Raw genomic sequence first — 24536 nt, 5'->3', positions numbered from 1 at the left:
TATGTCCTGAGTGGCGGTTTATAACCATTCACAGAGGAGCGGCGGCTAAGGGAGAAACTGACCATACATGTGAAGCAGTGAAAATAACTCTATATAAGGTGGACAAGTAACTGCAAGAATATTGTTCTAGGTTGGGCATTAAGCTCCTTTATGTGACCAGGTCACTGAAACAATCGCAGCCTCCACCCAAAATACAGTCCTGTCACCACCCAAATCAAAGGCACCCAAGGCACATTTGGGCAGAGGGATTTGGCTAGCTATTGTTTTGTGAAAGTTAGTGTCTGGGGAAGAAACAGCAGAAAAGACCAGAGAAGCAGAGATAGAAGGCAACTAGGAAGCACCAGGCACAAGTCTGAGCAAGCACTGTGAAAAGCCAAGAGACTGAGCTTTTGGGCAGAGTAGAGGATGGACGAGGGGCTTGGAACTGTGAGCAAAGAAACTGTCTCCTGTTTGATTGTTGCTGTGTTCAGGGAAACGGGACTTGGTCCATTCTTTGCAAATAAACAGAGTTGAATCAAAGATCCCTGACTCAATCATCAATTTCTCCTCCTAACTGGAACAACCAACCCAAGGCTTTTGGCTACCCACTCAGGCCAAAGGGGCAACACGATTGTTTTTCCTCTCTCTGTGTTAAGCACTGAAGACTTGTCTACACATAGAAAGTGTACTGGCTTAATCTACATCAGTTTGAAAACTGCTCATATTGGTTTCAAACCAGTTCTCTTGGTTTAGTCTGAACCTGTACCTCTACAGCTAAAAAAAAAAAAAAATGAAGAGTTCAGTGGTCCACCGGGCTCCTCATTGTTTTTGTGGATACAGACTAACAAGGCTATCCCTCTGATACTTGGTTTCCAGCTAAACTGCTCTAAATCAGGTTCAAACCGATATGAGCATCCAGAGTCGCACCAGATTAATTCAATCACTATCAAATCACACCTTTCATTACTCCACTACAGCTCCCTGTTTAAACCAGTTTTCAGATAGAAATATGATTTACAACCCCCTATGTCTCCTTTGGCCCTAGCTTAGGGGGAGACACATATCATCCCTGTACTTCCACTGAAACTGGCTCCCGCTAGGCACAGGCAGAAACCCTCCATTTATCAGTCCGGTCCAGTGCCCAAAAGCCACGCCCCAAGAGGCAAGGGCTTCCATTCTCTAGCCCCAGGGTCACTCTGCTCCTAGCCCCTTTCCCCACCCTCTGGGCCAGCCAGTCGCTCTGGCTGCACAAACCCCTTCCTGAGCACAAAGCTGTGAGGAGTTGGCACTCCCGCCCCCTAAGCCCGGCTTTGCCCAGATCATGCCCCTCAAACCAGCACAGCTCCAGAGCCAGGGGAGAGCCCTCGCCCCCACCGTGGAAACTGAACACCATGGAGCAAAACCTGGCTGCAAGGGGCACTTACTGCTCCACCCAAGCTGGTGCAGGAGAGGGGTCAATTTCCATTCGAGCCCCCCACTCCCTCCACTCCACTCCCCCAAACCACCCAGACTCAGAGTCCCGCCCTGCGCTGATCCCTCCGGATCCAGGAGAGGCGCCAGGAGGACCTGCATGCCCCAGCCTCGTGCTGCAATCCGGGATGGGGCTGCAGAGCTGGGGGAATTGGCACCCCGGGGGCAGGGGGGCTGGCTGGGTTCGGATCGGCTACTCGACACGAACCCAGAGCACGTGGAAACTCCCAAGCCGAACTGGTCCCAGCACCCCCCCCCCAAAAAAAGCAGCCCCCCCCCCTCCGATCGGGTCCAAGGCACAAAGAGTCGGATCTAAACCATTGGGGCGCAGCCCCTCCGCACCCATGGGGGGCCCCGCACGGCTGCCTCCCCCCACAAGCACACCCAGCCTTGGATACACGAGCAGCGTCCCGCCCCCTCGCCGCAAACCTGTCCCCGAAGTCCGGGGGGGCTGGGGCCACGAGCGCCCCCTCTCCCGCCCGCCCCGCTGCAAACAGCCCCGGGCGGTCGGGCGCGCCCCGCTCCGGCTCACCTGTGGCGCCCCAGAACAAGAGCCCCCAACCGAGCAGGCTCCCCGCCGCCCCGCTCAGAGCCATGGTCGGCAGCCGCAGAGTGAGGCCGGGGAGGCTCGGCGGGTTTGGAGAAGCCCAGGGGCTGACGTCAGGTGGGAGGGAGGAGGGGGCTGGACTGGGAGCTGGTCCAAGCAGGGGCCACCGACTGCGCCGAGCCAGCCCATCTCTCCAGCCCCTGGCACACAGGTCAGCGCTTCTCCTCCACTTCAGCGGGGACAGGCCGGGGCTGGGGGCACCACGGGGCTGGGGGGAGTGGGCGAGAGAGGGGCTGTCCCAGGGCAGCGGCACAGACTCTGCTCCCCGGAGGGCAGCGCTGGGAGATGGGGGGATTTATTTCTATACCCCTTGAATGATACAAAGGTGCCTGCGCTTTATCAGAGCCGCCGGCTGCTGCTTTCCCTGCAGGCATGGTCCTTCCCCTGTAGTCTCAGCGGCTGGCTTGCTCCGTCTCCGGGACCCCTTCCCCCCAGGTGAACAGTTGAGTTGTGACTGCAGATTTGGTTGGGAAGATGCAGGTTTTTCTGTCCAGCTCCCCCACGCTGGCTTTTGTTCCAAGCCTAGATGACAGCTTTCCCCTTGCCATTTGCAGACACCTATTTTATGGTTGCACGGACACTTTTGCCTTCCAGAGGCTCTGCACCTTCGCCTGCTGCACATACAGAAACACAGAAGGGCCCATACAGGATGGTTTCCTGCTGTACTTCTGCTGGTCTAGAGGCTTCGGGTTTTGAGATTTTGTGTCGTTTCCCCCTCTCCCAGCCTATGTCTGTCTTGTCTACTTAAGCTGTCTGGGGTAAGGAATCTTTCTCGTATGTCTGGGCAGCACCTGCCACAATGGGGCCTCGATCTGGATGGGAGCTGCTTTAATCTAGCCATGATTTGAAACAGTCAATAATCCAAGCAATGCGGCTTCCCCTGAGAGGGTCCTACAGCTGAGCAGATCTTGCTGCTTTTCCTGTTATCCAGCCAGTTTTTCTTAACTTCATCCCATGACTCCTTATTATCCACCCTGCTCCGTGTACCACCTTAAAACATTCCTCCCCTTTGGACGCAGCAGTTAGCTGCAGACGATGATCATGTCTCTGCTATAAGTAAATAACATCAAGCCCATGTCTCTAGGTTGTTCTTGAGCCTCGTAAATAGCCCTGTAACTGGAAACGTAGAGGAAATGCTTTACTGGGTCTGGGCACAGTCTGTTTTTCAAGTGCTTATAACTCTGTTATTGGGGGTTTAATTCCAATTTAGCCTGAAGAATTGCAGCTTGTCTGGTTCAGCCGGTTTGGGGTTACAAATGGACAGGGAAAGTTTGTAGCAGCCGGCTCCTAGGCATCAGAGATGGAAGAAAAAAAAACATTGGGGTGCCCTGGCTAGCCAGCTGAGCCCAATGTAGACTTGTTTCCTTAAGATATGTACATCTGATTTTCCACCCTGGGACTCGTCCCATCAAGCTGGGACCCTGCTACCATTTAGCAGTATGGGAAGGATGGATGCAGTCATGATCCCCGACAACTGGTTTGCGACTCCCAGGTTGAGAACCCCATTGCCAATGGTTTGCCCAGTCTGGTTTTAAATATCCTGAATGTTGGGGCATCTGTAATGACCATCTCCCACCATGGTCATCAGCAGGATCCCCAACACTGCCTCTACCACCAAAGGTAAAGGACTAGCTGTGGTAGCAGTAGTAGGCTGCTATCTTCTATTGAGAGAGGGGATATGGCACACAAAGCCAGTGTGTTACATTCTGACCCTTTCCCTTGGGGGACTGTCCCACTGCCTATTAGACCTCTTTGCTGGGCCCTTTCTCCTGATATTCAACCTCCTTTCCCTTTCTTAATCCTTGTTACACCTAACTCATTCCTCTCCATCACTATCTATCTGTATTACAGGGACGCCTTGGGGTCCCAGATGAAATCCTGACCCCATTGTGTTAAGTGGAAACTGAATGCTCTTCCCTGTGTTACTGAGACCAATGTATGGGACTTGAGTGACCCGAAGAAGTGAGGTTTTTACTCACGAAAGCTTATGCCCAAATAAATCTGTTAGTCTTTAAGGTGCCACCAGACTCCTTGTTGTTTTTGTAGATACAGACTAACACGGCTACCCCCTGATACTTGATTTAACAATGTTATGTTGGCGGTCAGTGGGAAGTTCTTCAAAACCACAGAGCCTTGTCTCTTACCTCTATGAATAGGAGTAAACTTAAGTGTCCTCGAAAGCTCTTGGCTAATTTCTCAGGCCACACTGACATCAGCAGAGTTGCACCTGTTTAGATCAGCAGAAGTCCATTGATCCAGATCTTCAGAGATATTTAGGCCTTAACTCCCACTGCCTGACACTATCCCAGCCATTGGATTGCAGACAGGTTCTTGCCCACTTCAGCAAGGTACCTGGGCATCTGCCTACCGGTTTGACAGGTAGGATCGTGTTGAGAGGCCAGGGTTGAAATCTGCCTCTTGCTGTCTCTCTGGGCCAGGGCAGAAGCTACGCAGTAACTGTGCATTGGATAAATGCAAGGTTCTGGGTTAGCCCTTGGCCCTTTTTAAAATCAGAAGGAACAGAGTCCAGAATTTATCTGGGGGAGGGAGGGGGTCAAAGCAGAATCAAATAAGTTTGCTCTTCCGAGGACCTGTCTGTACACCTGGAGTGATGCAAGATGACATCACAAAGCTCCTGTGTTACATCATAGCATTGTGGTGAAGCTGCCCATTTCTGTCTCCCCGTTGAAGGTGCCTGTCCCTGGGTCGAGGCAGCCTGGAAGGCAACGGCAGGTTGGCTGAATTTCTCTTTTTCACGCTCCTTCGGCAACACACAGATTCCAGATTGGAAACGGCCAAGCACAATGGCTCCGTAGAAAGCCCCTTTGGCTCTCGCCCCCTCCCCCACCCGCCCTGCCACCCCCTTCAGACGAAGCACAAAGCGGCCCATGCAGCTGTTGAATCCTGTGCCGTGCAGCGGCTGTGGGAAAGCGGTTCTCAGGCCTGTACGGGTAGGGAGAATGCGTCAGAGCCCACGCGGCTGGAGGAGCCTTTGATCACTGCCAGAGCTGTGCAAGGCGGTGATTACCCAGCAAAAACTGCTTGTGCCTTCTATACCTACCTGTCCTGGGAGCCCCCACAGGGCACGGCTCCCCCCGCCACGTGGCTCCCTCGCTCCTGGGCACCACCTTGTCACTTTCTGTGACCGGTGTGTTTGATTCGGCTCTCGTAGCTGCGATGTGGCTCCTGCGACAAAGGCCAGGGATCAGTCTGTGGGGAGCTGAGAGATCAAAATGGACTGAAAGGCTGTCCTGCCTTGAACAGCTCCCCCACAGTATGCTCTAGTCTAGTGGCTAGTGAGCCAGGACTCCTGGGTTCCATCCCTGGCTTTGCCATTGCCTCGCTAGGTGACCTTTGGCAAGTCACTTCCCTGCGCTGTGCCTCAGTTTCCTCATCTGGGAAATGGGGGTCGTAAGGCCTAATCGATGAGATGCTCTGTAAAGCACTGCCAGACCCTTGCCTGGATGGCGGTAGAGCAGGGGACAGCACCACGACTACCCTGCCCTTAGAAGCTCTCCCCAGCTTCCCCCAGCTCTGAGGGGCTCACCCTGGCCCCGAGAACAGCACCTGGCTTTACTCAGCAGCTCCTGGATGTAGTAGAAAGTCCCCCCTCTGCCAGCCCTCAATGCTTGGTGTCTCAGAGTGTTTGCTTCATCGGCCTTTAGTCTCTTCCCTGCTCCATTTGCTTTTCCTAACACTGCAACCAGGATTCGTACCCCACCTGCAAGGCTTCCCTTGGCCTTCCTCTCTGTAGCTGCAAGGATACATATCGGCGTCCCTCTAAAAGAGGGAGGAGGGGCAGGGGAGCGAGAAGGAGAAAGGTCCCAATGGATCAGGGGACTGTGGAGTGGAGGTAAAGGATCCACACCTGCAGCTGAAAAGGAGATGGTAAAAGGCCAAAAACACCAAACAGTTGTCCAGCAGTGAGAGCTGGGGTTCAGGTCTTCTGGGTCCTCTTTGCAGGTCTCAAAGACGACCTGTTTGATGATGACAGCTAGGTCCAGGACTCCTGGGTCTGCTCTTGGCTTTGAGACTAATTCATTGCGGGGCATTAGGCAAATCACTTCCCCTCTGTCTCTTTCTCTTCAGCTCTCCTCTTATTTGTTCCCTCTCCTTTCTCTCTCTCTCTCTGTGGGTCACACCCAGGGCCGGCTCCAGGCACCAGCTGAGCAAGCTGGTGCTTGGGGTGGCAGATTGTTCGGGGCAGCATTCTGCCCAATCCTAGGGTGGCACGGCCGCTTTTTTTGTTTTGGTTTGGTTTTTTGTTGTTCTTGTTCTGCTCCGGCCGCCCTGAAGGGGGTGGCGGCATGGAGAACCAGAGCGCCCTGCAGGGCAGTCCTCTTCCTTCCCTCCCCGCCGACCGGAGTGGAGCCCTCGCGGCAGGCAGCGGCGCAGCGGGAGGGGCCGTGTGGCAGCACCCCTGCTGTAGCCCTGGCCGCCCCCTTCTCTCTCACCCGCCCGCTCCCTCCCCCTTCCCGCAGGCGGTCCCCCTGCACCCACGCTCCAGCTGCACCGCAAGTTTTTTTTGCTTTGCCGTTCTGGCCACCCCGTTTTTTTTGTTTGTTTGGGGCAGCCAAAAAGCCAGAGCCGGCCCTGGTCACACAGCAGTCCTTCCCCTGCCCTTCTTCTCTGCTTCTAGATGCATTTCTGATCCACTGTCTCTCTGGCCTCCCCCCTCCTTTCCAGGCTGAATGGGTTTGGATGAATCATCAGAAATGAACCATCTATTCCAAATGAGATTAGTTGCTTAAAATGGCATCATTGGTTGGTTTTCGATATGATTCCAGGTGCTGGCTGGTGCTAGCAGCTGGAGCCTCAAAGGCAGACCAGGAGCAAGTTAGATTGCACAGAAACAAGTGGAAGAGAATTTATCTGACACCTGGGGGGAGGCAGCTGCAAACATTACATACAAGTACTGTTCAGGTCATGCACTTCAGACACCCTCCTAAGGATATGCTCAATCAAAAAACAAGGTGCAGCCAGGTATTGTGTCCACCCATCTGCTTGCATTACAGGTACGCAAACAAGCACGCACACAAATGTGCCCAGACACACAAACGTACCCACCCAGGAATGCCCCCCCCACACACACACACACGTATGCCTGCACAAATAAACACTCACAGATATATGTACAAGCACACGGACACAATTGCAAACACACAAATGTGTGTGTGTGTATATATATATATATATACACACACACACACACACACTCATAGAAACATGCACCCACAAATTCCTCCCCACACACATGCCATGCAAATATTGCACAACTAGGTGCTCACACACACACCCCTCCACACACAAAGGAGGTGTCTGAAACAGCCAGTGGCTGAAGGCAGTGGTTTGGTCACATCCACCTCCCCCTTCCCAGACAGACAGATGGTGCTCTCTGCTGTGCAGACAGACTGGGCTTCCAGAAGGCTGATTACCAGCTCAGTTATATTGACCAAGGGCCAGTTGCAGGAGAGATGAAATCATTGGTGCTGGTGGCAGGGTTCTGCTTTGTCTGTGGCTGAAGCCAGCGGGTGTACCTTGGAATCCCAGAGGAATACACTGCTCCGGGGCAGGATTCCCCCCATCCCCATTGTTTGCATGCTTGGCTGAGCCTCAAGAGAGAGACAATAGGGCACTGCAACAATCCAAGGCAGGGGCAGGTGGGGTAGCAGTGAAGGTCTTGGCTGAGCACAGGCACTCTGGCTAGCTAGTGGTGTCAGCTGTGGCACAACCCAGACAAGGCATCTCCAGCTTCTAGGATGAAACCTTGGAAAACTGCTGCCTGTCCAGAGACAGCATAACACCAACTGGCTGAACCCCTCTTAAACCACCAGGAGCCCTTCCTTCTACAGCCCCTGGCCTGGAGATATGTAACTGGCACACCCCACAGCCCTGGGGCAGGATGATATCATGCTGGGTTCCTGGGAAAGACCGGGGGCGCATGCAGGGTCCCAACACAGGCTGAGGAGGATGCTTCTCACTGGGGACCAGAACGCTCTGAGTCTCTTGGTCTTTGCTCCCTCTCCCCTTATCTCGCTCCTTCTGTTTTATTTGCTTGTTTAATGGATTTGCCTGGAGCCCCAAACAGACAAAGCTGCGGAGAAGGGGCGGGCCTCTTGGACCTGCGTAGACAGCTGGGGATGGCACATTCAAGCCAGACTCCTAGGTCCAATCCTGCTCTCGCTGAGGTCAGTGGCCACTGGAGCTGTGCTGGGATATGCTCAGGAGACACTGTGAAAAGAGAGAGGAAAATAATTTGCAGGAAAACCTCCACAGTCCAGATCTCATCCCCTGACATCCACGTGTGCCAGTTCAGCCTATGGGGGCCTGTCCTGCCCCACAGCATAGGCTGCCCTACAGCTAAACACACACATCATGGTGTCACCCGAGGCAATGAACACAGGGCCTGATTCTCCACCAGTGGCACTCCATTATCCACTGTAATGGAGCAGGCTTTAAAGGGAAGGATAACTAGGATCATGAACTCAAGCTAGTCTTTGATCCCTTCAAAAAAATTAGCCTGAAAGAACCCAGGAGTCTGAAGTCCTGCTGGGCCCCAGCTCGAACCAGTGAATATGCTGGGCCTGATCCACTGTTGTCCTGCACCTCGGACAAAGGATTACATCAGCACGAAGTGGGTACATAATGCAACCATTTAAATAGAACTCAGCACTGGTATAAGTGGCTGCACAAGGTGCAGAGCAATAGAGAATCAGGGTCACAATGTCCCAGGCAAGATACTGGAGCAGCTGATATGGGACTCGGTTAATAAAGAACTAAAGGAGGGTAATATAATTAATGCCAATCAACATGGGCTTATGGAAGAGTTCCTGTCAGACTAACTTGATGTCTTTTTTTAAGAGGAGATTACAAGTTTGGTTGATAAAAGGTATTAGTGTTGACATAATGTAAGGTGTTTGACTTGGTATCGTGTGATATTTTGATGAAAAAGCAAGAACGATATAAAATCAACATGGCATATATTAAGTGGATTAAAAACTGGCTAACTGATGGATCTCAAAATGTAACTGAAAATGGGAAATCAAAGCGGTGTGTTTCCACTGAAGTCCCTCGGGGATCAGTTCTTGGCTCTGTGGTATTTAATTATTTTTTTTAATCAATGATCAGGAAGAAAGCATAAAATCATCACTGATAAAGTTTGCAGAGGACATACAAATTGGGGGAGTGGTAAATCATGTGGAGGACAGGTCACTGATTCAGAGAGACTTGGATTGTTTGGTTAACTAGGTGCAAGCAAACTGTGTGTTTGAATACAGCTAAATGTAAACGTATACATCTAAGAACAAATAATGCAGGCCGTACTTACAGGATGGCAGACTCCATGAAAGCATGGATGCAGAGGAAGAGTTGGGGTCGTGGTGGATAGTGACCTAAACATGCGCTTCTAGTGTGAATCTGTGGCCAAAAGAGCTAATGTGATCATGGGATGTATAGAGGGGAATCACAAGTAGGAGTTGGGGTTATTTTACCTCTTTTTTTGGCACTGGTGCCACCGCTGCTAGAATCCTGTGTCCAGTTCTGGTGCCTGCAATTCAAGAAGCATGTTGATTAATTGGCGAATGTTCAGAGAAGAGCCAAGAAAATGAAGGATTAGAAAACCTGCCTTATAATGATAGAGTCAAGCAGCTTAATTTATTAGTCTTACCAAAGAGAAGGTTCAGGGGTGACTTGATCCCAGTCTATAAGTACTTACATGGGGAACAGATATTTAAAAATGGGCTCTTCATTTTAGCAGAGAAAGCTAGAACATGGTCTAATGGTTAAAAGCTGAAGACAAAGTAGACAAATTCAGACTGGAAATAAGGTGTACATTTTTAAAAGGGAGAGTCACTAGCCCTGGGAACAATTTACTCAGGGTCATGGTAGATTCTCCATCACTGGTGATTTTTTAAACCCAGATGGGATGTTTTTCTAAAAGCTCTGCTCTAGGAGTTACTTTGGGGCGGGTCTTTGGCCTGAGTTACAAAGGAGGTCAGACTAGATGATCACAGGTCCCTTCTGGCCTTGGAATCCATGACTCAGAGCTGGGCACAGAACCCCTGTTCTAACCGCCACACAGCCCTCCCTCCCCCCACCCCCATAAAGCCTAAAGCTCTGAAAAGCTCACCCCAGCTTCCATAATAGGCATCGTTCTAGCCTGGCTCAAAAGGCTGTAAATAACAGAGGCAAACCCTGCGTCAAATTGCCCTGAATTTCGATCAGATCAGAATTTAGGACTCTGCCCCATCTCTAATAAACAGAGATGGAAGCAGATGTTGCAAAACCCCACAGGCAACTTGGGAAGAAGAGGGTGAGCCATGAGCTTCATCCAGTCACCTTTTCAGGGTGCAAGACCCCCCCCCCCCGCCCGTCCTTTGGCTGCACTCCTGAACTGTATTTGGACCAGCACAATTGCAGCATGCAAAGAAGCTACAGCCAAGCGATGGAGTGCGGATGTCACAATCCAATCACCCAGTGTCGTGCCATGCCTGCCAGAATTGTTTGGAAAGGGAGCTCTAAGTGTCAAACATTTAGACAATTTTCCAGGCTGTTACTCTGGCTAATGTGGGTTTGACAACATTGCTGTTTATGATTTTCATTAGAAAAATCCCATGGTTTCCCCTCCTCCTTGTTTGGCTTACCCCATCCGTCAAGCAAACACCAGGTGGGAAAGCAGCGACTCAAGCAGCAGACTGGACTCAAGGTTCAGCTAACATTGTCCACAGCTGGAGATTCATGGGCCTGGATACCTTGGTGTTATCTGACCTTCCTGATTAGCAGGCGTAGCCTCAGAGCTGGTAATTACACTTCTCTCTGTGAAGATCTGCACAGTGAAACTGATGCTTGTTGCGCAGAGTTGTGTACTGCAGCTGGGGGAAGATCAAGGCTAGCCTGTGTGGGGTTACAGTACACACAGGCAGAAGAAACAAATGGTTTTGTTTGGAGGCCAAACTCCACCTGTGTTCAGTAAATGTGCTTAAACATGGTCAGCTTCACAGCTGCCATAAGTCAATGGGAACATTCCAGTGGGGACCAGGGTTGAGCCCCAAGAAGAGGGCTGGTTTGGGGCCCAGGAGTGACCAAAAATATAGGTTCTTTGTATGGCTTTTCGACCTGCATGTGTTTTGCACTTCTTTAGTCCTATGGGTTTCTACACTCACCTGAATGGCCCAGGGCTCAAACCTGAGCCTGTCCTACACCAAGGCCACCCTGCTCCATTCATCTCAGGGATCTTGAAGATAGAGAAGCAAGATCACCCAGCAGAGGCCTGGATGGAATGTGGATCTCCTGCTTACCGGGAAGTGTGTTTCTGTCTGACCAGAGTCCTAGTGGATTTACAGCTATCTTCCTCATACCAACATTTGGAGAAACCCTCCATAGGCAAATCCTTGCCCCTAGTAGAGACAGGTTCAGGACTATTTCTTACCTGCAACTGGTTTATGTCATCAACTTGACTGAACAAAGTTTTAGTATCATCCCCTATCAAAAGGGGCTTAGCAATAACTTCCTTTCACCAGCTATAACTTCATGTTTAACACTATTCCATTCAAGAGGGATTGTGACTAAAGCCATACTGACAGTAAACTCAGAGGATTACAAGATTCACACTCTGATTTGGTAAATCAATCTTCCTCTTTGATTGAATCTGTTTTAACAAGAGTGATGTTAGAAGCTCATTTGCCCTAAACAGTTTTTCCCCCATTGATTTACACATGCTCTGCACAAATTACAGGGTTACTTTCACCTGAGCGCACAGTAACAGCATTTACATAAAAGGTGGCAGTGTTGGGATAAATTTGGTTACACACAGACAACTGCTTAGAGTCAAGTAACATACCAACATTGTTACCAACTGGATAGATTCTATCCCCATCTTTGTTGAGGGGAACTTTTTTCAGTATGATACAGTTCCTGTTCCTTTATTTTTTTGAGTTGGAGCTTAAGTCTGTCCACTTTTGCCTTCGCTTCTCATTTCTGCAATTGAATATATGCCATTCTTTGTTCATGTTCAAACCACAGACCTTCTCTTTCAGTAGCTTCTTCCAGACCAACTATTTTTTGCTTTTGTTCAAGTTCTAGTTGCTGGTTTCTCTCTGTAAGCATTTTCACTGGGTCTGCTTCCTTATCACTGGCTATTAACAGATTTTTCAGTTCCTGGTCTGGGGTCTATATGATTAACTTGCTTGCTTAGATATTTTTTCTTATAGTTTAAGTATTTTGATTTATATTAAATTAAATTTGGCTGTAATGCAAAGGGACCTACAGGCCATATCCTGTAGGTTAAGCTAAGGTAAAGTGAACATATGTAGGTAAAAGATCTTAATATAGATAAGTACCCACAAATATGTCTACGACTTTAGACAGATCACTGATGGAAAAATGGTCTAGGGGGTTTCCAAGTTTGTACCCACAGACTTCACAGGTACACCACGAAGAAAACCGAAATGACAAAGCCACCATGTGTATGCACACATCAATAGGCACAAACATACTAGCCAATGGAGTGAGCATGCCCTAACATTTTGTGGGTGAGGAATGAAATTTGGGCATAGGAAGAAGGATTTCTGGCACTCGTGCCTTATAAAAGAGGTGAACCACCTTGCTAGAGTATTCTATTTCTACTCCCTATTCTATTCCTCTTCTATGCTATCTAGGACACTACTAACCATTGCTGGCCGTACTCATTTTCTTTCAAACTTTAAGTTCCAAGGGAACTAGGCTAAGCTTGGTTTCCCCAAGCTTTTGTTCTTAGTTTGATTTTAAGTTTAATTTAATCAAGTAAACCTTAAGTTGTTGTGATCGCTCTTAACATTAGCTTCTTCTAAGCACTGCATCTCTCACTCAAGAATTAAGAAACCTGAACCGCCAGGCTGCTCCTGTGTCTTACCACTAGGTTATCGAGGAAGGGTGAGAGTATATTAACCAAAGCTTTGTAGCCTATAATACTATATTACATACGTATCTTTTGAATAGCAGTAAAAGAAGTGCAACTTTGTAATTCTGAGTTTACCATTTACTTACTAGTTCATTGATCGTAATAAAAGGCCTTTATGGCTATTTCTGTCTGTGTGAGCTTCCTGTCATACCCTTGAGGGTCCTTTGTAAATTCTGTGGAGCTTGATCCAGGACAAGAACTTTAGGCTTGCCAATCTGTTTGATCAAAGATAAAACCCCACACTATCCAAATTATTAACACCCTAAATCAGGCAATAGGCCTTTTGCTTAAAATACATCCCTTTCTGTAAGCACAATTTTCCAGGCTTTTTCTGTCAGGATCTTGATCATGGGTCACACAGTAACTGATTTTTAACCCTTAAACTCTCCAATATCAGTTAAATTTTGACAAGTGTGGGGTTCTGATCCAAAAACCCAGTTAACCTGTGGTCATGGGTATCCAAGCATCACTATGCCACTGTGACCAGGGTCCCAGTGGGGGCTAGTTGTGGTCACTCAATTAGGGTGAACTGCAAAGAATGGGGCAGCCAACCCCTCCAAAGCTGGTGGATATTCAATACTTAGATTCACCAAGCCAGCATAAAACAGCTTCTTATTTACCTTACCGGTTCCTCAGAAGTCCAAACACAGTTCCCTTAAAGTGATCCAGCCTCAGGCCTCCATCCAGGTACCCATGTCAAATACGATAAAAGTTTCTTTAAATCTTATATAAAAGAAAAGGTTCTACCAGTCCCAAAGGATCGGACACATTACCTCCCAGGTTAATGAAAGTTTCAGATCTTACCCAAATACATGCTACAGCCAATTCTTAACTAAACTAAAATTTATTAAAAACAAAGAATATGGTTAAAAGCTCAATATACATACAGACATGAGTTCAATTCATTGAGGTGCAGATTCACAGCAGAAATGGTGAGCTTTGTAGTTGCAAAGTGTTTTCAGAAATAGTCCACAGGTCATAGTCCACTGTCCAAATCTCATTCAGGGCGTACCAGCACAACTGGACCTCAGTCTTGAAACTGAAACTCCCCTGACGAAGGTTAGGCAGATCTGAGATCACAGAATCAGGTTCCAAGGATCTTTTATACAATTTCATGTCTTTTGACAAGCTGGAGTTTCTCAGGGAACAGAAAGTAATTCGGATGACTTTGAAGGAGGTCCATCAGGATACTTAACTATAGAATCAACACAAGGCCATTTGCTTGTTCCTCTGCCATTCACAGAACATTTCAAAGAGATGTTTACAATTGATTTAAATGCTTTTGACCTCTGAATTATCAGAATACAGCATAGACAAGGACTGTTGATTACATTATTGATCCTCCTCATACATATGTAAAGACAAAATCACAAACATTATCTCCCTACACATCTTGAGGGTTATTTATTTTGCAGGATGTTTAACCCTTTCTAGCCATGCGTCACACTGTCCCCTGCTAAAACCAGGCAGATCAGCTGGGGAGGGTCAGACCCACCAGCTTTCTTCCATCCGAGGTTCATGCTGCTCTTTAGGAGTTATGAGGTCAGCGTGATGAATTATTCAGCAAGACTCGCTTCCTGCCCAGATCTCTCAGCTGACGAGAGGCAGATGTTAAAGGAGGAATCTGGACACTGTTCAGTCTTGAACCTCTTCACACGCTTCTGCCATGGGAGGGGGAAGAGTTGCCGTCTCCTGAGACACAAGAGGAATTTGGTCCCTCTGAAGTAAGGCCGGGGGCCTAGTCCTGTTCCTCCCCAGATGGTGTGCTAGCCTGTTTCCAGCTTCCACCCGGCACTGTGGCATGAGAGCACCAGGTCCGATTCTTATTTACTCCACTGCTGCCAGCGATTGCAGGGAGCGAAGGAGACTTTAACCCATCTTTGTACTCTGTATTCTGGGGCAGGGCTGGGCCCATGTGTAACTTGGAGCAACCTCAGGGCTCCTCTAGCACACTCTGCTTCCCAGGCACCATAGGAAACAGCAAATAGAAGCAGTGCAGTGCACTTGGGCCATGCTCCCTGCACCAGGGATCCTTAGGCAGTGGCTGGGGAGGTCTCCTGTGGAGAGGTACACAAAAAGGCTGTGGTGTAACTAAGATCAGGCCTGCTGCGTCATCCTGGGATGAGGGCCCTAAAGTCACCAAAATATGGGGTCCTCTTGTGCAGCTTTTGGGCCTATTGAAGCAACTGGGTGTCCTGCAAGTTGTGCCATTACCGAGTCAGAAACCTACACCACAGAGTGGGGAGAGACACCCTCACACCCTTCACCAGTGGAGAAAGGGGAATTCATTCTCTGGGCCAAACTCTCAGCTGGTGTAAATGTGTGTCACTCCTCTGACTATAGGGACTTACACCAGCTGAGGATCTAGACCTCTACCTTCATTCATTTGATCCTGGGGTAACTCAGACACCTGCCCCAGTCCTGGAACATCCAAGTCCTGCTGAGTCTCCGAACCAGTTCATGTCGCTCCCCTTTCTGGGCTCGGATCCCAGCCAATAGTTTGTGCGTTCCTCACTCCTTCCTCTCTCCCTTGCTTGTGCTTTATTTGGGGATTATTAACCATGGCTACAATAGCTTTTGTTTATACAGCAGGGATGGCGTCTTGGAAAAAATCAAGATGGGGGAGCGAGCAGGAGGAAGGAAAGACGTGAGCTGTGAGGGGAAAAAAGGGATGAGTTTAAAATTAAGCACCATCTGGATTTTCAAGTTGGAGGAGCCCAAGATCTTGGGTGCTGCCTCGGGCCCACCTGCTTCTGTGCCACCCAGGGTGCCCACAGGAAACCAGAGTTCCCACACCAGGGACAAAAATGCTTCTGGGCCCTCCTACAAGTGGGAGCTGTGGAACAGGACTCAGCTTCAGAATCTGCTCCAACCAGCCTGTTTGGTGCTGCAGGGCAGGTGGGGTGCAGGGGGGGAGCCAGGAGCCCACTTTGGGAAGCAGGACTGGGCAGAACAGGTGTCTGGAATGCTGACTTGAGGGGTGACTGGGGCAGAGCCGGTAAAACCATTAGCCCAGTGAGCAAACAGGTTCCTGGCTAATCTCAGCTGAGCAGGCTGAAAGCAAAGGGGAGGCTGCTCACTTAACCCTGGATTCCATCTGAAATGCTGGGTGTGGCACCACAAGGCAGGGGTGCCCTGGAAAGGGGCTAGCTGCACAGAGGAAAAGAAGACTTGCCTTTGAGTGCCTTCTCAATAGAAAAAAGGAGGTTTTGATGTGACCTAACCTCCCCGCAGCAGCAGGTCTATGGAGTAGAGCCGACTCCTGCCCCACTCTGGAGGACAGTAGGATCTAGTGGTTAGAGCAGGGGACTGGGAGGCAGAATTTCTAAGTCCTGTTCCTGACACTGCCATGGAATTGTTGAGACACCATGGGCATATTACTCCCTCTCTGTGCCTCATTTTCTCTGTCTGAGAAAACAGCAACACTGACCCAGCTATGTAAAATGCTTGGAGGAAGAGGACAGGGATTAGCCACCCCAATGAAGGAATGAGGAGACTATGAAAAGGAGAAAACTTGGGGGGGAATTATACCATATTTTCCCTGTTGGTGGCACATCTCTCTGAAGGCACTCACAATCCCACAACAGTGGCTACTGCCCATGATCATCATCTAGCCCCCATTCTCTAGGGCAAACTGAAGTCTGTGATAGCCACTCATCATTAGCAAAGGGGGTTGGACCTGCTGCCTTTCTTGACCCAGCTGTCTCCCTATAGCTCCAGTACTTTCTTTGGCCTTCAGCAATGCCTCAGCCTGGGGACTCACCAGACCAGAACATCCCAGCTTGTCTCTACACTACATACCTAGTGCACCTTCACACAGCTAGGTCCTTCCCAATCAAAGGCTGGAGTAAGACTGACCTAGTGCCTCCCTTAGCCCTTATATCAGGGCCAGCTGTGGCCTGATTGGGTGTAGCCACAGCTGTGGCCGCCTCCCCAATCAGCCTACCCTTTTCCCCTAGGAGCGGGGTAACCGCCCCACAACAATAACAAATGGAAGAAGCGGGAAGTTGATAGTAATGAATAAAAGAAATTAGGAATTATAGAAAAAAATGGATAAGGGAAGCAAAAGGATCCAAGGAGAAACCTGTGGCCAGCAGAGTTAGGACAATAAGAAGGAGTTTGTAAAATATATTAGGAACAAAAACGATCCTGAGAATGGTATTGGTCTGTTACTAGTTGGAAATGGGAGAATTCTCAATAATAATTCAGAAAAACCAGAAGTGTTCAATAAATATATTTATTCAGTATTTGGGAAAAACACTGATGATATACTCTCATCATATGGTGCTGATAACACTCTTTCCAGTCCCCTAGTATCTGTGGAGGATGTTAAACAGAAGTTACTAAAGGTAGACATTTTTAAGTCAGCAAGTCCAGATAACTTGCATACAAGAGTTTTAAAAGAGCTGGCTGAGTAGCTCACTGGGCCATTAATGTTGATCTTCAATAAGTCTTGGAGAAGTCTTGAGGAAGTTCCAGAAGACTGGAAGAATACTAATATTGTGTCAACTTTTTAAAAGGGCAAATGGGATAACTAGGGTAATTATAGGCCTGTTAGCCTGACATCAATTCTGGGCAAGATAATGGAGCTGCTGATACAGGACTTGGTTACATGACCCTCCTTTAGTTCTTTATTAATTAATGCAAATCAACATGGGTTTATGGAAAATAGATCCTATCAAACTAACTTATCCTTTTTCTGATGAGATTACAAGTTTGGTTTATAAAGGTCCTAGTGTTGATATAATATACCTAGATTTCTGTAAGGTGTTTGACTTGGTACCGCATGACATTTTGATTAAAAAGCTAGAATGATATAAAATGAACATGGCACACATTAAATGGATTAAAACCTGGCTAAATGATAGGTCTCAAAATGTAACTGTAAACGGGGAATTGTCATTGAGTGGGTGTGTTTCCAGGGGGGTCCTCCAGGGTTCAGTTCTTGGCCCTACACTATTGAACATTTTTATCAATGATCTCGAAGAAAACCTACAATCACCAATGATGCTTACAGAGGCCATAAACATTGGGGGAGTGACAAAGAATGAAGAGGACAGATCACTGATTCAGAGCTACCCCTCTAAGGTGCCACAAGTACTCCTGTTCTTTTTCCAGATCTGTTGGTAAACTGGGGGCAAGCAAACAATATGTGTTTTAATACAGCTTAATGTGAATGTATACATCTGTAAACAATGTGGGCCATGCTCCACAGGATGGGGGACTCTATCCTGGGAAGTAGTCACTCTGAAAAAGATTTGGGGGTTGTGGTGGAAAATCAGCTGAACATAAGCTCCCAGTATGATCCTGCATGTATAAAGAGGGGAATCTCAAGTAGGAATGGAGAGGTTATTTTACCTCTATATTTGTGTGGTGGGGTGCTCACCCCACACTTGTCCTGAAGGGGTTAATGTAGGCTAAGAGGGTGGGCCAATTAACCAGACAGGCCACAGCTGAGGGGAATCAGGTGGCTAAAGTAATCAGACTGAATAATGAGAGAGCCCAGTTGAGGAGGAAGGAGCAGGGCTGAGTTTATAAAGACAGGAAGGTGGCTGCCCCTAGGGGGTTGCAGGGAAGTGCCCTGCCTGGAAGAAAGGAGGTGTTTTGGGGGCTGGCAGTCCTAGAGAAGGGGAAGAGCTCAAAGGTTATGAAAAGGTAGTAAGGTCCAGGATGGTGCAGACCTTGGCTGCTGTGGGTCTCTGAACTGGATTTTGGAGCAGAGAGCAGGCTCTGGATTCACCTACCAGCCCCTGGGGAAGTGGCAGAGAGCAGGCAGTGCAGAGCAGACTGCCTGGGACAGTTTGTCCTAAAAGACTTTGATACCCAGGGCAGGGTGGACCACAGTGACCTGGCTAGAGGGCCAAGTCATAATGAGGAAGCTGCAGCTTCTTGAGTGAGAGAGGTTGCAGGGTGAGAGGACAATGGGTGGAGAGCCCACCAGAGGAGGGTGCAGATCCTGGAAGGAGCTAATCCCCACAGTGGCCAGGAGGAGCTGCCCCAGTGGTCAGTTGAGCTGTGACAATTTGGTATCAGTGTGACTGACTGCTGCTGGAATGCTGTGCCCAGTTCTGGTGCCCACAGCTCAGGATGGGTGTTGATAAATTGGAGAAGATTCAGAGAAGAGCCACGAGAATGGTTAAAAGGTTAGAAAACCTGCCTTAGCATGATAGACGCAAGCAGCTCAATCTAACGTTAAGCCATGATATGATCACAGTACATGGGGAACAGATATTTAATAACAGGCTCTCCAATCTAGCAGAAAAAGGTAGAACACGATCCAATGGCTGGAAGTTAAAGCGAGACAAATTCAGATTGAAAATAAGGTGTAAGTGTTTCACAGTGAGGGTCATGAACCACTGAAACAATTTGCCAAGGGTCATGGTGGATTCTCCATCACTGGCCATTTTGAAATCCTGATGGGATGTAATTTCTAAAACCTCTGCTCTGGGAATTATTGGGGGCAGTTCTCTGGCCCGTGCTATGCAGGAGTCAGGCTAGACGATCCCAATGGTGCCTTCTGACCTTGAATCTGTGAAAGCGTTTCCCTAACACTAACTGAGCATCCAGCCACTGTCCTCCTCCCCACTTCACAGCTGGGGAAAGGAAGGCACAAAGGGGGAAGTGATTTGCCAGGGCTTCAGCGAGAGAATCAGGAGAAGAACCCCAGAGTCAGCTTGTCCAGTGTCCTTAAGAGGCACCTGCTGTCCTGGGATGGATCAGTCCAGCTCCCCGAGTCGCTGCAGAGAAGGATTTAGAAGCAGTGAATGGGCCAGAAGGTCCCACAGGAAATGAGCTGGTGTTGCGGGAGAATGGTGGGGAAGAGACCCTCCCCCTGGATATTTTTAACCTTCCTTTTCCTTTGCAAAACTTCTGAGTTCATCTCTCCCTTTAGCACATGCCCAAGAAAAGGCTCCCATTGTTCGGAGCCGGACAGGGTCGCTGAGACAGTCCCTCGCTTTCACAATGGCTGGGATTATATTGCCAGCTGGGGCGGGTGGCAGAGGAGGGGAGGCCCCCGGCTGGAGCAGCTGCCTCCCAGATTTTCCCTCTTCATGTGCTAACTAACTAATTAATCCAAATAAATAAGACTGGTTGGCGGGGAGGAGAGGAAGTGAGGGCCAGCGGCAGGGCTCTGGGGCTAGCGGTGATCGCAGCAGCCAGGGAAAGTGAGGCGGGGGCCCAGGTGGCAGACTGGATGCTGTGGACATTGATCTGTTACAGGAAATCCCCAGGCTCCGGATGAGACGGGACAGGGTGTCACTGCCAATTAGAGTCTGGCGTGGTGCTGAGTGTACACTGGGGAGGATCAAGGTCTGATCAAACAGGCCGGTGTCTCCCGGGCCCACGGAACGCCGGGGGCCCTCCGAATATATTATTTTCAGTAATCACCAGCGCCATGGATTGCTTCCCTAGCACCTTCTCCCTCCTAGCTTCTACATAGGCAGCACTGCCTGGGAGCTAGAGCATGGAACGAGGAGCCAGAGAATGGCCTTTAGTGGCAAGAGGCTAGGACTCCTGGGTTCTTTTCCCAGCTCTGCCATTAGCTCAGTGGTCAGGTGACACACATGTCCTCTCTCTGGGCTCCAGAAGGGCAAAGCATTATTGATCCTGTTGGTTCCCAGATGCTGGCCTGACCCATCCCTGAGTGTCCGTCTGTCCTGCACTCCACACACTGTCATCAGAGCTGCTTCTTAGGGTACGTCTACACTGCCAAAGACATCTGTGTAGCAGCGAGTCTCGGAGCTCGTGTCAACTGCCTTGGGCTTGTGCTGTGGGGCTAACAATGGCAGCATAGACATTTGGGCTTGGGCTGGAGACCCTCACTCCTCACCATCCCCTATAAATAGCGGCAAGAGGCTGGAACATCACGCAACACTGCAGGTACCAACATGGGGTGTTTGCCCAGAGGGGACATTGGGTATGTTCTGGGCTCCTCCTGTCCGCTGCCCATCAGAGCTCATTAAGACAGCTGATGGTCCAGGGAGTTCTGTGTCTCCGGCTTCACACCAACACCTATTCATTAGCAGCCCCCGGCCATGACCACAGGGAAAGTGACATCTGGAGGGAGCCTGGGCTGTGGCTGAGTGACTCCGATGCCTTTGGGACGGGCTTAAATCAAACTGCCTGGTGCCATTCGGATGCCCGTGCTGCGTGTCCAGACTTCCCCCGGTACCTCTGTTTACTTCCAATCACTCTTCTGCTGGGTGTATTCCATGCCCTGGGTCTCAGTTATATGGCACATCTCCCATCCCAGCGGCCTCACGGCTAGCGGGTCTGTTGGCCCAGTGGCCAGGGCTCGTCACTGGGCTGCTTGTGCTGGACTGGGGACAAAAGGAATAAAGCTTAATTTGGCAGGAAAGAAAAATGGCGCCTGGTGGCAGCAGCAGCGACAGTGGGGGGATGGTGGGGTGGGGTTGGGGTGGTGGAAGGGGCTCTGCTCCCCAGGACTAGCTCTAGTCTCAAGCTTTGCCGATTGCCCCATGCAGCAGGAACACAGCCCCTTAAGCCCACCGAGGTAGAACCTCCGACACCCTCTGTCCCCTTTTCCTGCTGCCGCTGATCCAGAGTGGACTGTGTGCCCTGCCTGGCTCCATCCTCTCCAGGTGCCAGAGCCCCTTATTAAGGTCCATTGCGTTAGCAGGCTTGGGTTTGGAGCGTACTCACAACAGCCCCTGCGCTTTGCTGTCCCTAGGTCTGAGTTTCCTTGCAGGGCTTTATTCTGTCTGGTATCCTGGGAAGGCGCCTCTTGTATCGTGCTCTGGGCTGGGGCAGGTTGGAGGCAGCCTGGCTAAATTCACCAGCTTAGGGCAAGTCGGGGGTTTTTTACAGGCTGGTGAAATAGTTGAGATGCGGTGTAAAGGCCGGGCGATTTTCCAGTGGCTTTGCCCGGCCGATTCCCACACTCCTCCCCAGCCAAGACTCAGCCAAGGACATGCTGACTAGTGATAAGGAGAGGGCTACTGCACGGAGCTCTCCCCTGAACTTGCATTTACAGTGACTGCCTAACTCCTGTCCAGCCCGTTTCCTCTGCAGATCCCCCCGTGCTTTATAAAGGCAGGTCACCGCCATTGCAGAGGGGGAAACTGAGGCACAGAAAGGGCTAGTCCGTTGCCAAGGGCCACCCAGTCAGTCAGTGTCAGAGCGGGAAGCCAGATCGCAGTCTGATGCTTGAGCCCCTGGGCCGTGCTGTGGCCCTTTTATCTCTTCTCAATGATCCTGTTTATGGCTGAGGTTCTGCAGCTGCTCCCTGCCTTGCTCTGGTCACTGCAGCCAGACCGAGTTCTGACCCCTGTGGCCTAGAGAGAGAGAGTCTCAGCTCAACAGCTAATATCTCAGGCCGGTGAACATTAGAAAACCATCAGGCGGGCTATAAAAAGGGACAGAGGGGAATGGAAGCCCACTGGCTCGGAACAGTGGGATTTAGCCAGGCAGGTTTTTCCCATGGATTTTGCATGCGTTTCCCAGCGCTCTTTGGAGAATTTCCAGAAAGGATATTAGTGCCCCAGCTTCCCCGGGACAGCCATCCCCCTGCTTCAGAAACCTTGCTCCGGAAACCCCCATATTCGGAGCTGCGGCTGGCAGAGATCCGCAAGGCTGCCAGTCTGAACAAATGGGCAGGAGGAAGGAAAGCCCATTCTTTTTGTGGAAAAGACAGATCCTATCCGCTTTATTCTGGGGACCCTCTCTAAGGGCCTGACCCTGCATGGAACTGTTGAGCACCCTCCACTCCCACAGACCCCAAAGACTTGAGGGAGCTCAGCACCTGGCAGGACTGGGCCCTAAATCAACTGCATACAATTTTCTTCTTTGCATCCTATCCTAACCTGTTGTGCCTCATGGCTGTGGGGCTGTTAAAACAGCTGCCGTGTCCCACTCCAGAGGTGGCTGCATCTTAGTGGTGGGTGAAAGGATTCCTCTACCTTAGGGCTCACCTCTTGGATGACAGGTGCTAGTGAAAGTAAGGCCCTGAGAAATGAAAGGCTTCTCCATGGGCTGGATTCCCTCTCACCTGCACTGGCGTAAACTGGAAGCAAATCTGACAGGGACCAGGCTGCCCACACACCTCTCTCCCCCCCCCGCCCTGGCTCTCCATTCAGCAGGCTTGTTTCAACATCGACACCATCCTGTGTTGCCGCTGTGTCACTCCTGGGCCTGCCCCAAAGCGCAGTGTGGTCATCTTTAGTATCTCTGCTCACTCCATAGGCCATGCTAGAGGAAACAGGAAAACAAGGGCTTCCCCAGTCCCAGAGCAGATACAGCACAATCACCCATTGTTTTAAATGAGTCAGAAAAAAATTAACCCTGCTGTGTTCCGCTTCAGAGACAGGGATCTGGGAGAAGCTCCCACCCCCTAGGACACGTTCACAAGTAATAGGGGAGGGAGGATTCCAGAGGAGAACTGAACTCAAAGTAGCCAACCCCAGACTGATCAGCAGGGTGAGATCGGCCAGCGCTTTGCTGGCTCTCTGCTCCTCCAAAGCATTGCAGGGAAGCTGTGATGGGGAGGGAAGGGGAGATGTGTGTGTGTTTATAATCCCCTCTCCAGCAGGCAGTGTGTGCGTCTGTTATGAGGAGTGCCGCTTGCCCAGAGCAGAGATCCAGCGAGTTGGGAGCCGCATGTGGACCCGGGAGCTGGGATAGAATTGCTAACGGGATGGAGCAGAGAGACTCATGCCCAGGCAGGAGCTGAGCGGCTGGATTTTCACCCCAGAATAATTCATAATAAATGGAGTTTACGGCCACAATCCTGCAGCAGATCCCTGACGCCCCTGGAGTTACACAGCAATATAAACCGGCGAGAATGACCGCTTGGGGTTCATTCCGTTTAACCCTTTCTAGCCTAGGATGGTGAAAACTTTGGCGTCCTAGGGGAAATCAGGGAAAGACGAGATTCCGTAGGTGGGCCCCGGGAGCTAGAGTCACCTCTCCAGGCAGAGCGTGTGCTACAGGCATCCTGCCCAGAGAGCACAGGGCCCCCCACCAGGAAGCTCGGGCTTTGATGCTTTGGACAATGCTTTGGCTTCCTCTGAGGATCTCATTCATCATCCATCAGGATTTGTTGGAAGTTCCAATCTCCGGCCCTTTGTCCAGGCTCATTCTTCCCATTCCGCGGACATCCCCCAGCTCATTCCTAGCATCCCTGCTGGGCTCTGCCCAGGGCGTGCACCCATAGCCCAGACAGCTGGCTGCAGGCATGGGTCGGGGCTCAGAATTTCATCAGGCCAAGACCCAGAAGAGCTGGTTCTTACCCCAGCTTTGCAATCCTCCAACAGTCCCCTCAATACAAGCCCTAGCTAGAGTGAAGTGTAGAGCAAGCTGGCTCTAGGCAAGTTTCCCCCCCAACAGCTCTTCCAGTGCCCCCCAATCCTGACACACTATTCCAGCTCTGCCTATGCCCGGTAACCATGCCCTCCGCACCTCAGTGCCGCTTGGCGGATGTTCTTCTGCAGATGAGGTGTAGAAGTGGGGTCCTGAAGACTTGGCTCTTGGAAAGTAATGCTTATACTGAGCCCTTCTATTGCACGCTGCATCCAGGGACCTCAG

General features: G+C 50.1%; 1 protein-coding gene and 2 long non-coding RNA genes across 7 annotated transcripts in view; 1 reads left to right on the top strand and 2 right to left on the bottom strand.

The window, feature by feature from the left end:
* Positions 1–2073, bottom strand: part of MCAM (melanoma cell adhesion molecule) — a 36649-nt gene extending 34576 nt beyond the window's left edge. For all 3 annotated transcript variants that reach the window (XM_054049504.1, XM_054049506.1, XM_054049505.1), the window contains exon 1: positions 1982–2073. In XM_054049504.1, the coding sequence (XP_053905479.1) occupies positions 1982–2045 (64 nt within the window). In that variant the 5' untranslated portion in view covers positions 2046–2073. The remainder of the gene's footprint in view (positions 1–1981) is intronic.
* A 70-nt stretch (positions 2074–2143) lies between these two features.
* On the top strand, positions 2144–4076 carry LOC128823486 (uncharacterized). 2 transcript variants are annotated; one of them, XR_008441765.1, is made up of 3 exons: positions 2144–2207; positions 2611–2814; positions 3908–4076. It is a non-coding gene; the product is annotated as an uncharacterized LOC128823486 (long non-coding RNA). The 2 variants fall into 2 exon arrangements; XR_008441766.1 differs by having other exon boundaries at positions 2147–2207; positions 2651–2814.
* Positions 4077–6909: 2833 nt separating this feature from the next.
* Positions 6910–15638, bottom strand: LOC128849143 (uncharacterized). 2 transcript variants are annotated; one of them, XR_008447178.1, is made up of 4 exons: positions 13880–15638; positions 10699–10948; positions 9547–9602; positions 6910–8287 (listed from the first exon to the last, which is right to left on the bottom strand). It is a non-coding gene; the product is annotated as an uncharacterized LOC128849143 (long non-coding RNA). The 2 variants fall into 2 exon arrangements; XR_008447177.1 differs by having other exon boundaries at positions 10699–15638.
* Positions 15639–24536: the final 8898 nt, after the last annotated feature.

Source organism: Malaclemys terrapin, chromosome 15 (assembly GCF_027887155.1).
Source record: "Malaclemys terrapin pileata isolate rMalTer1 chromosome 15, rMalTer1.hap1, whole genome shotgun sequence".
NCBI lineage: Eukaryota > Metazoa > Chordata > Testudines > Emydidae > Malaclemys > Malaclemys terrapin.
The sequence above is the reverse complement of the archived record's forward strand: the minus strand, read 5'-3'. Positions and strand labels throughout refer to the sequence as shown.